The sequence below is a fragment of the Carassius carassius genome, chromosome 39 (genome assembly GCF_963082965.1).
Source record: "Carassius carassius chromosome 39, fCarCar2.1, whole genome shotgun sequence".
Taxonomy (NCBI): Eukaryota; Metazoa; Chordata; class Actinopteri; order Cypriniformes; family Cyprinidae; genus Carassius; species Carassius carassius.
The window spans coordinates 8,940,823-8,953,355 of NC_081793.1; the positions used below are offsets into that span (position 1 = coordinate 8,940,823).

At 38.1% G+C, this 12,533-nt stretch overlaps 1 protein-coding gene across 1 annotated transcript in view; it reads left to right on the forward strand.

The window, feature by feature from the left end:
* The first annotated feature begins 302 nt into the window (after positions 1-302).
* Positions 303-12,533, forward strand: part of oplah (5-oxoprolinase, ATP-hydrolysing) — a 45,710-nt gene continuing 33,479 nt past the window's right edge. The window contains exons 1-8 of the mRNA XM_059530638.1: positions 303-490; positions 661-852; positions 2,803-2,917; positions 3,103-3,226; positions 4,388-4,583; positions 4,660-4,825; positions 5,080-5,218; positions 9,268-9,335. Coding sequence (XP_059386621.1) covers positions 320-490; positions 661-852; positions 2,803-2,917; positions 3,103-3,226; positions 4,388-4,583; positions 4,660-4,825; positions 5,080-5,218; positions 9,268-9,335 — 1,171 coding nt within the window. The 5' untranslated portion in view covers positions 303-319. The remainder of the gene's footprint in view (positions 491-660; positions 853-2,802; positions 2,918-3,102; positions 3,227-4,387; positions 4,584-4,659; positions 4,826-5,079; positions 5,219-9,267; positions 9,336-12,533) is intronic.

The following is a 12,533-nucleotide window of genomic DNA, read 5'->3' on the forward strand; positions in this document are numbered from 1 at the left end:
TAATATTTGGAATGACATGAGAATTACTAATTGAAGACAGATTTTCATTCTACCATTTAAAAGTGTTTGGGTAAGTAAAATCAACTAAATAATAATAATACTTTTATTTAGCATGGACTTGTTAAATTGGTTTTAAAAAAAAGTCACAGTAAGGAGGACATTTATAATGTTTTATATTTCAAATAAATGTTGTTCTTTTGATGTATCACGGCCTTCACAAAATAGCCTTGGTGAGCTTGCTGAGTCTTGTTTAAAAAAAAAAAAAAAAAAAACCTTTTGTGAATGTTCACTGCAGCGACAGTCTGTTTCCCATCCCATCATGGCTGAAACTAAAGGGAAGTTTGATTTTGCGATCGATCGGGGAGGAACCTTCACAGATGTGTTTGCCCGCTTGCCCGATGGTAGGGAGAGAGTCTTAAAACTGCTGTCACATGACCCCCAGAACTACAGGGACGCTCCTACTGAGGGCATCCGGCGAGTACTGGAGGAGGTGAGGAGGAAGACATCAATATATTTTGACTTTGAAGCTTATTGGGAAGAGTTAAGTTAGTGGTTATGGATTTGATCTGGGAATGATAGAAGATAAGAATGTAGTGAACAGATTTCTGCCCAAGTATCACATGAAAATCTTTTTGTTTGTTGGGTTTATGAATTAAACAGGAGACGGGGCAGAGCTTTGCTCGAGATCAGCCCTTGGACACTACTCAGATTGGCTGGATTCGGATGGGCACCACAGTGGCGACTAATGCTTTACTGGAGCGACAGGGTGAGAGAACAGCACTGCTAGTGACACGCGGATTTCGGGACTTGTTACATATTGGCACGCAAGCACGACCTGCCCTGTTTGATCTGGTGAGTAGTGCTGATGATGTAGACTCATCCCAGTAACTTTCGATTCTTTTCACTAAAAAGATTCATTCTGACCCATTTGGAGATCAGTTGGTGATCAGATTCTCATTCATTTTGTACACAAATGAAAGGTCTCTGTTCATTAAGTTTAGTACAGGTGTTCCAAAAACACTGTCTGAATTCAAAACGACTTACTACTTTAACTATTTCTGTTAGATATGGCAGCCACCACCTTATTCAGTAAAACAGCATATTTTTTGTTCAGTAAGTCCAACCAATGTAATACTCTACACAGAGACTGCTCAACTGCTACTTGTGCAGGCAGGGAAAACATCCAAGGGCTTGTAAAGTAAAAGATTTTCAATTGACAGAAGTAAGCAAAAACAGTCTTTACAGATCTATACGTAAACCGACACAAATTACATGAAAAATGAAACACCATTACTGGTTAGAATTAGTAATTTAGCAGCATACTTATAGTGACGGTCCACAATGTTGGCCATTAGAGTATACCGGTAAGCTGTCCTTCAAACTGTTTCTTCTGCTTGACCTGGCAGAAAATTGACTAGAAGAAGACACTTAAAAACACGAATAACGGCTATAATATTTGTTAACTATCAAGGTCACAAAATTAGTGCAATCCAAGTATGCTTTGTTAGCTTTGGAAGACCATAAAATGGGAGCCCGGGGCTTATTGTCCAATGGGGAAATTGTCCCAAGGGCTATATCATAAAAAGTTTTCACAATACATATTGTTTTGTAGAAAATGCATGTGTCTGCATTTAAATTTAGAGTGATCTTTTATCAGAAGTGAACGTATCCAAGTAATGTCGATTCCTCAAGTGAACAGTTCAAAATAATAGAATCATACAGTTAGCTAACATGAAATTAATTTTAGGCAGAAGCTCATTAAGAGCGATTTTATGATTGTGAGATTCAATATGAGATTCATTATGTGAATGCTTGCCTGAAGAGATGTCTTTAATCTAATTAAAACCGAGAGAGTGTGTTTGAGCAGCGGACATTATCAGGAAGACTATTCTAGAGTTTAGGAGCCAGATGAGAAAATGCTCTTCTCCTTTAGTGGACTTATGTCATAGGATAGTTTTGAGTCATAAAAGCTTATCTTCTCTAGTTGAGGTTTTGTATGTTGGTTTCAAAAATCTGGTTTAACATTGGAATCAAGTTTGTGAATTCTGCATTGTAAAATTGCTGTATCATCATGTTTTTGTAGTAGCTCTTGGTTAAAAATTGAAACCACACATAGTAAGAGAAGTTACATTTTAACAGAAAGGTTTAACACTGTTCCTAGGATAAGGGTATTTTTCATAAATGACGGCTCTGGGCAAGTTGTCTCAGTCAGACAATTTCTTTTGGCCAAAATAAATGCTTGATATTTATATTTACCTAGGTTTTTTTTCTTTTTAGCGGTTTTGTGAATAGTTTTACTCTGACATGCTGAATAGTGAATTCTAGTGTGGTGTTGTGCCAAGCTATTGGGGAACATAAAAATTTACATGTGTGAAATACAAATGTAGATTTATTTTCCTGGAGGTAATGTTAAAAAGGTAATATATATATATATAATTTTTTTATTTTGTTTTTTGTTTTTTTGAGTTGGCAGTTAAGCAATGCTTTTAGTTTAACTCAAGACGATAATTCTATAATAAGAGCGGGGTTGCTTGTGCATGTGAGTGTGACCCTCCTGAAGACCATATTTAAATATGTTCAGTAGGTTATTTTTACAAATTGCAGTTAATTCAGCTTTTGGTATTATAAAGTCAATTATTGAACAACACAAACTAACTATATTAACTACCTAGCCATCCCAAACTAACCTGCAAGAACCCTGTCTGCCATGATTCCTGTTTCCATTCCTCAAGTTGCTTTGATTTAAGACTTAGACAATCAAGTGTCTTGTTGTTGTTTGTATTAAAGTGTTTGTTGTTTTAGGAGGTGTGTATGCCGGATGTTCTGTATGAGGAGGTGATTGAAGTGGAGGAGAGGGTTATTCTCAGACAAGATTCCTGTCAGCTACCCAGAAATGAGCCCAAACGAATAGTAAAAGGTGATAAAAGTCCTTTATTACGAAATACCAAGAAAATCTTAATGTATTCTATATAAAAAATAATTAAATAAAAATTAATAAAACCTAGACAAACATTTTATGTTAATGTCGTAGGAAAGTTTTATTGGTTTATAAAACCTCAGAAAAGTATCAGTAATGTCACCTGCATGGAATCTCTTTCTCAGGCAGTACTGGAGAAAGTCTGGAGGTGTGGCAAGAACTGGATCTTCAGCGTCTGGAGCAGGATTTGAGACGTGTGCAATCCAAAGGCATCAGCAGTATAGCAGTGCTGCTACTCCATTCTTACACGTGTGTATAGATCATTATACACATTTGATGTATTTATTAAATGACTCTGGAATATTTGATTCTGATTAGTCAATCATGGCCTTCAGCAGTCTGATATTCACAAGGAAACTGCAAGGTGAAAAACTAGTAATTAATTAAATTGAATGTAATGTAATATTAAAATAAACAAATGGCTGAACAGACTTAATTCAAATTCGTATAATTTCGAACATTATTGTGTGACAAATGTTATTTCCCAAATATTCTGACATTTGAAAGTGAAGAATTTAAGACGTAAATTTTAGTATTGTACTCTTTAGTAGTTTTAGTTGGTTCTTGTAAAGAGTGAACCTAAGTGTGAACACCCCTAAGAGTCCATTTCCATTAGTGTTAAAGTCTTTGCTCTTTGTGTCTGAATGTCTCAGCAATAATGATATGTCTTATCACAGTTTAAAGGTTGCAATATAAATATAACACAGTAACAGTACATAATATAACAAAATAATCACATTATATATTGTTGGCCAAATCATGCAGGCCTATATATAATTCATTATAAACATTTTAAAAGTTAAATGATTTTTTTTTTTTTATACTTGCATAGTTGTGGTATTAATATGTTTTTTTAATATGCTTTCTTGTTTGTTTATAGAGACTATGCAAAGATTCCATAATAGTACAGCTTGTTTCACAGTAGACAAATTTGACAATATCATGGAATGCATACATAACTTTGCTGTTTCATTGTTTAAATAACTTAAGATTACTCACAATTATATTAAGTTTCTCAACAATTTTTATTTATTTTTTTATTCTTGTCAATTTAATGCCAATATTCTAAATATTTCCACTTCAACTGTCTCAGGCCTCGCTATAATCTCATGTGGTGTAATTTAAAAATACATAGAAACAGGAGACAATTTGGTCTGCTAGTCTAACTAGTACACTGACTCATCTGCAAAACACTGCTTACAATCAAGGTGGAAGTAAAAACAGTAAAACGCCAATATAAACAAACACTGCAAAGTGCAAGAACTCACATTGCAGTGTCATGAGGACACCTGGGTGTCAGAAGGTGATGTCCAATGTGACATTATATCAAACACTGAATTAAAGCATACTGAGACATCTGATAATGTTGAATGAAAGCGTATTTCTCATTCCTGTTGGTGTGTGTTTCAGATGGGCAGCACATGAGAAGGCAGTGGGCTCTTTGGCAAAGCGTCTTGGTTTCACTCAGGTGTCTCTTTCCAGTGAGGTGATGCCCATGGTGCGAGCAGTGCCTCGTGGGTACACTGTTTGTGCTGATGCTTATCTCACACCAAAAATACACCTTTACCTCACTGAATTCTCTGAAGGCTTTAAAGGAGGCTTGAAGGTATGTCTGTGAGGTTTATTTTATCAAGCTTTTATAAGTACCCCTTAATTGAATACCCCGTCTCCCCCTCTCTCAGGATGTGGATGTGTTATTCATGCAGTCAGATGGTGGGCTGACACCAATGGAGCAATTCTGTGGTTCTCGGGCAGTGCTTTCTGGTCCAGCTGGAGGAGTCGTGGGCTATGCTGTCACATGTTATGGGTTTATGGAAAATAAGCCCGTCATTGGTTTTGACATGGGAGGTGAGAGATGTGTAAATGTATCTCCTGAAGGTTTAAAAAAATGGTTCATCCGAATATTAAACTTCCGTCATCATTTACTTACCCTCATGTTGTTTAAAACGTTGCCTTCTGCAGCCTTGTTTGAGGAAATGACAAAAATTTAGGTTGTTATTCACTACAAATCGTGCCTTTACATATCTTTTATGTTTGTATTTGTTCACGCTGAGCATGCAGTAAAGTCAGAAAAGAGACTGTTGATGGATTTGTTTGTACAGGCACATCTACAGACGTGAGCCGATACGCTGGACAGTATGAACACGTGTTTGAAGCAACTATCTCTGGCATCACCCTGCAGGCTCCACAGCTTGACATCAGCACTGTAGCCGCAGGTGGAGGCTCTCGACTGTTCTTTCGGTAACAAACATACAATATGAATCTAGTTAACAATGTAATTATTAATTTGTTTGATGAACCAATTTTAACCATTATAACACACATTGTATAGCATGCTTGTACATTTAAGCTACGTCCACTCAAAGCCAGAGCTTTCCCTATCTGATCTTTTTTTTTTCTTCTCGTCTCAAAAACTTCCACGTCCAAACAAAACCACAAAACGATGTAGTATACATGCCAGATCAGCATGTGGCGCTGTAATTCTGCCACAGAGATACACTAAAAATGGAGAAGACAAGGACTATGCTCATAAACCTTGCGTGTGGTAAACCAACGAACATGGAACAATACATTTATTAATCTGTGTTAATATTAGTTAATAAAAAGACAATCGTTCAGTGTGTGTTCATATTTTTGTTGCTGTTACGTGACGTAGAGGTGTCTGACTAGGGGAGAGATGTGGGCAGATGATGTCATCATTTCAGAAAATATATGGATTCGCTGTCCACACGAAAATGCAAAGGCGGCTTTTTCAAATTTATCCACTCTGGGACCCTGTTTCAAAAAATATTAGTTTCACTCTCAAAAAAGTATGCGTATACATCGAAACGCGTCTCCGTGTGGACGGGGCCTTAGTTAGGTTTGTTAAGAGAGTTAAGTAAGAACCAGTGGCATTTGACATGTGGGTGTTCATGATGAAGCAATAACTAATAAATTATAATTAATAATTTAATTAACATCTGATTGTCAGAAGAGTACTTTAATTGAGTATCATCTGTGTAAGATTTACAGAATTTGCCATGAGCTGTGGTGAATTGGGATAAAGAGGGAATAAAAGTGGTCCATGTGCAGAGCCCTGTAGAATACCAGTTGGTACTTGGTGTGGGGATAAGACTCCATACCAAGATTATATTTATTAGATTATATTTATGGATTAGTCAAGTCATCTTTATTTGTATAGCGCTTTATACAATACTGATTGTCAAACCAGCTTTACAGTGTCAAACAGGAAAATAGTTTGTCAATAATGCAAGACAATAACAGAGTAATTTTTCCAGCTAAAGTCAGTTCATTGATTAAATCAGTCAAGTGTCCCTAACTAAGCAAGCCAAAGGTGACAGTGGCAAGTAACCAAAACTTTGAAAAATACAAAAAGTTGTATCTTCAAACACTGAAGTGTTGCTAATACAACTCATTTACATTTGGAGAACATTGATGTTCTTTTCAATTTATTCTTTAATTTCTTTACTAGGTCTTAAAACAGTTTATAAAAATTCTTAAATTTACCTATAATAAACCTGAACAAACTCTTTGTTTGGGTTAAATCAAGACACAAAACTTATTGTAATGAATACATTTAATAAATCTTTTGCACTGCTCCTTAGAGAGTAAAAATTATTATTTTAAGAGAGGCACCAGTCAATTTCAAAGTCATGACGCGTAGCAGCACAGTTAAGAGTATTCCCAATATGTTGGACATTTTATTGAAAGTAGTCTGTTGAGACATGCTTTCACTTTCATAGACTTGTAAGTAGGGCTGTGCGATATGGACAAAAAAAAACTTGATTTTTTTTTATCATTTTTGCGATTTCGATTCTTTCACAATTTTTACACACACAGACATGCTTTACAGTCATAAATGCATTCATTATACATTTTAAACATAGTTCCAAAAGAAAACCAATGAGAGCTTTATCAAAAAGTAACATGTCTCTAGAACAGACATAGGTCAAGTAAAGATGTCAAACAAAATGTCTAGACATATGGCAAAAAATAATAATTTAATTAAATAAAACCCGAAAATGCGAAAGCACATTAAAATAATGCACGGGCGCGAATCTATCGGCTCTCATTTAGATTTCCTTTGCTCTGTTAACAAAACCAGACGCGCGTGCTCAGATCATAGACCAGGTGTCATCAACTATATTTGTCAAAGGGCCAGAATTTTTCTCGGCAGACACTGTAAGGGCCAGATACTCATAATATAAAATAAAATTCGAATTGTATCCTAATATGTTATTATTTGATATACTAATTCTAATTCCAAATTTATATATTTTTTTTTACATATTACCTGTACTGCAGCGAGCCACCAGGGGGCTATAGCGATATTTTAGGCTTCATATTTGTGAGGCTGTCAAGCTGTCCATCACTGTCACATGCAGGTCGTAGTTTGTGGAGAACACTATAGAAAGGCCTTCTGAATATATTTAAATGAAAAAATGGCACTCTCAAAGAGCCTTAAGCGAAAAGTTGATTCATAGAACCGTAGTTTTAATGAAGAATGGACTGATAAGTACGTATTCATAGTGCCTACTGTTAGAAATGCTGTACCTGTGTGCCTCATTTGCTTTTTTTTCCTCGTTAGATTTAAAAATAAATAAATATGGAACGGACCCGAATATTCGTTCGGTGGGTTGGTATTCGATTTGAAAATTTGACATTCGAATAATATTATTATTATTATACAATTTCTTTTTTGCACACCTGGGATCCCCCGCAAAACGGTTCTCATTCCCCGTTGAATAAGGCCGGCGACACACTGGCTGTGTGAGCGTCTCAGCTGCGTGGCGTGTCCGTTTTTATTTATTATTTCGCTCCTATTTAACAGGTTGGAGTTTGCACACTGAGACACGCGTCTCGCTCGAGCCACGCGGAAAACGCGTGCATGCTAGAAATAGAACCGACGCGTGTTCCAGCAACGGGAGTGTTCTCTGGCTAGAGCGCAGAACAGTGGAGTTTGTATGGACCGAAGAGCATGTCTGAGCTTGTGTTTTGTTGCTTTGACATTGTGGAAAATAGAATAATAGAAACAAAATGTATTAGCATTTTTACCCGTTATTATTAATCTAAATTAATCTCGTTTTTAATTTAACTTAATTTCGTTTTTTTTTTTTTTTTTTCGTTTTTTCTTTATTTAAATTTAGTTTTTTCTTTCATTTAAATTTCGTTTTTTCTTTAATTTAAATTTCGTTTTTCTTTATTGAAATTTCGTTTTTTCTTTAATTTAAATTTCGTTTTTCTTTATTTAAATTTCGTTTTTTCTTTATTTAAATTTCCTTTTTCTTTATTTCAAATCTACCCTTACTGTGCCAATTTGTTAGTCAGAAAAATATTAGACTACCTTAAAATTATTGCTTAATTTAACAGACCTGTGTGTGTGCGTTTTATATCACTAGTGCAGTGTCCGTTCTTGGAGCATAAGCCCTGCCCGCATGAGGTGCGCCGCTTCCCGCTCGCGCTGTTCTGATTGTAGCTTACTAAAAGTTAATTAATTCTGAATGTGTCGCGTCTTGCGTGTCCATCTATATTGCACCAAATGCGACACTGCACTCCCTTGTGAAGTCGATTGGATGAAAGGTTCTCGAAATAATAAAACTGCAAACTGACATACAGACACGTATTCCTGCCTTTATTAGAAAGAAAAATATGTTAATTACTACCGAAGCTTCGAAGCTCAAAAAATGGTATTCGGACCAGCCCTAAACTTTTTCCTCTTACAAGGCTATTCCTGAATTCAGTATTATTCTGGGGCCGGATTTGGCCCATGGGCCGCCAGTTGACGTTGCATGTCATAGACTGTATAAGGCTCCGATACATGTTGCCTTAAAACGTGTCTCCTCTCACTCAACCTGTATCTTGTGCACTCACAACTCTGTGTGTGCTCATGCACAAGATATTAAATCTTTTTGCACCTTAACCTTTTCCGTTCTCATCTTTTACCGCGTGCAGTGTCAATGTTCTGATCCGTTAACATGGGCTTGAAAAGAAAAAAGGCTACACATCACAGACATAGTGTGTGAACGTGGAGTTAGGCAAATGCCCAGTCTGTTCTGTTCTCACGCTCCACTTAGGCGCGTTGCAGTCTGATTGGTTCGGATAGCATACTGCAGGAGGTCGGGTCCACGGAAATCACTCAAGCACACTCAAATCGCGATTTTATTATGATTTCGATTAATAGCACAGCCCTACTTGTAAGTGTTGTTTTGTGTTGTTTGATGTGGGGGATGTGTAACCCTGTGTTAGTTTGGAAAGGTGAATATTTCTTCTATTGTCTGTCTGTATTTCAGTTCAGGGATGTTTGTTGTGGGGCCAGAGTCAGCTGGTGCTCATCCCGGACCTGCCTGCTATAGGAAGGGTAAGAGCAGCTGTTAGGTCAGACCCACCGTCTTTCCATCTTCTTGCTTGTACATTTAACCTTCTACAGTGCCATAATACTTGCTTCGATTGAATTCTTGTTCTTCTCATGTCTGTGTTAAACAACTTCGTTGCCTCTCATCTGTTGCTGATTCAAGTTGTGAAAACGTACCAATATTGGCACATTAATATTTGTTAAGACATTAAGGGGTTATATGACGTTGCTAAAATTATTAAAATACGCAGTTTAAGGTTAAAAAAACACATTATTTTCCACATTCTATACATTATTGTTGCTCCTCTATGCCCCGCCTTTCTGAAACTGAAATTTTTACAAAGCAAATCATTCTGAAAAATGCGGTGTGCTCTGATTGGTCAGCTATCTAGTGCGTTGTGATTGTCCAAATACCTCAGGGCGTGTGACGGAAATGTTACCTTACCAGGTTCAGGAAACTCCGTAAAATGCACTACACACACTTGAATATTTGGGTTGTACTGTTCTCAAACAATGTTGTAAATAAAACTTAACCACTGATTTCTAGTTGTGTCCTCTTTTGGAAGGAAAAACAAAGTAGTTTGGCTTTTGCAATGAAACACACAGTGTCTCCACGATATGGAGGTGGCGGCAACAGTACAAAAAAAAAAGTGAAGTGAAGTGATGTGACATACAGCCAAGTATGGTGACCCATACTCAGAATTCGTGCTCTGCATTTAACCCATCCAAAGTGCACACACACAGCAGTGAACACACACCGTGAATACACACCCAGAGCAGTGGGCAGCCAATTATGCTGCGGCGCCCAGAGAGCAGTTGGGGGTTTGGTGACTTGCTCAAGGGCACCTAAGTTGTTGTATTGCTGGCCTGAGACTCGAACTCACAACCTTAGGGTTAAGAGTCAAACTCTCTAACCACTAGGCTAGAGAGTCTTCATTTATAATGAGTCTTTCCTCGGGCTCTACCCACCCTAGTTTGTTGGGTCGTAAAGACAAGGGGGTCAAGGGTGACCTTTTTTTTTTTAACAATAGTGCTCTCATTAGTTAATGTTCTGCATTTCTGTTTTGAGCTGCGCGTGCTGAAGATGACCAGTAGAGTGATTCATTTGATAGCAAATTTTTAATCAATGGGATTCAACTCATAATTTCATATAGAATACGCTTTGTTATTTATACAACATAACGTAAATATTAAGACTTATAGGCTATTTGCAAAAAGGGCCCAAATGCACATGAACATATTTGCGGAGCTCTGAATGCGAACTCCTTTTGTAGACGCGTTCTTCACGAAACAATGTGCAGAAACACGGCAGCTAAACTCAAAAAATTCATAGCATTTTAGTATAATGGTCTTCTCATTATAATAGTATGTATATAACAGTCCCAGTCATAGTTATTAATATTCTGCATTGTAGTTTGACCTGCTCACGCTGTGCGCTGAAGAGATATCACCATAGTACTACAATGAAGCGCTTGACTCAAAACCAAATGCATCTTATATCAGGTAAATAATATATCCACAATATATATACACTGGCTGAAATGTTTTGAAATCACTTGTACTCCACCTGTTCCAAAAAATCCAGTCTCTGCCTGTGTCAGGTTGAGTCTTGGTAAAGTTTTAAATCCCTGCCGCCAAGATGCTCCTCTGTCAGTCACGGATTATGGAAAGTGAAACATAAATCTATAGGGATGATTGGATTTATTCATGCCCTTTAAAATATTAATTTGAAGCTTCTTTCTTTTCAGATCTTTACAGCTTTATCATAATAGGCTGTATATTAACTTATTGGGAGAAAATCGGTAGTTCTATGTGAAATCAATAGTTGTGCTGTTTGACAGGCTTCAGCGCGCATGCTTCGGGTGTATGGAGTGCTCAGAAAAAGCACAGGTCAGACCAGCGCGTAAATTAAACATTTAAAATCACATAATGAGAGAGTAACTACTGCTGAGTTAACACTGCTGTGAATGCATGCATTGTACAGTATATGATAGAGGCGTCAGAACTGCAGCTGATCGAATGTGCGCTGTAGCACAATACTTTTTTAAAGCAGAATGTGGAGACTTTTTTGTCATCCACGATCAAAAATCGTCATATCGCACAACCCTAATACAGACCGTTTCTTCGGATTGCCTTCAAGGTTCAATCATATCAGTACAAAGTCCTCCCCTTTGGGCTGTCCCTGTCTCCCCACATTTTTACGAAACTGGGCATCCGGATCCTCAACTGTCTCGATGACTGGTTTATATTAGCTCACTTGCGAGATCTGTTGTGCAAGCACAGGGATCTGGTGCTTCAGCACCTTAGCCATCTGGGGCTTCAGGTCAACTGGAAGAAGAGCAAGCTCTCCCCTGTGCAGAGCATCTCTTTTCTCAGTATAAACCTGGATTCGGTCAACATAACGGCACGTCTCACAAATGAGCATACGCAGTCAATGCTGAACTGCCTGAATTTGCTCAGGGGCAGGACAGCGGTCCCTCAAACTACTTCAGAGGCTCCTGGGGCATATGGCAGCCGCAATTACGCCTCTCGGCCTTTTACAGATGAGACCACTTCAGCATTGTTTGCACAGTCAATGAATTGGACAGAACCTCGACTGCAGTGGAACATCAGTTGCCTTGAGTTGCTAGCAGTGCTGCTTGCTCTTCGGCAGGCATGTACTTGCCTGGATGGACAACACAGCAACAGTGGCATATATCAACCACCAGGGCGGTGTATGCTCCCCGTTGCGTATCACAACTCGCCCACCATCTCCTCCTCTGGAGTCAGACATGGCTCAAATCACTGTGTGCCATTCATGTTCCAGGAGAGCGCAATCATGTGCTCAATCGTGCGCTCTCACGACAGCTTATCCTCCCCAAAGAATGGAGACATCATCCTCAGGTGATTCAGCTTATTTGGTTTCGATTCAGCTTATTTAGTTTTGATTCAGGTAACCCCAGGTAGACCTGTTCGCTTTCCGAGAGTCCTGGTTTGCCGACCTCATGCTTCTCGTGACAGTCCCTTCCTGAAGAGTTCCCCTTAGGAAGGACCTTCTGACTCGGATGGGCACGATCTGGCACCCGCGGCACGATTTATAGAACCTGCATATCTGGTTTCTGAATGGGATGTTGTAGACCTCTCTGCCCTTTCTCAGGCCATGATAGATACTATCACTCAAGCTAGAGCCCCCTCTATGAGGCGAGCCTATGCTTTGAAGCTTTT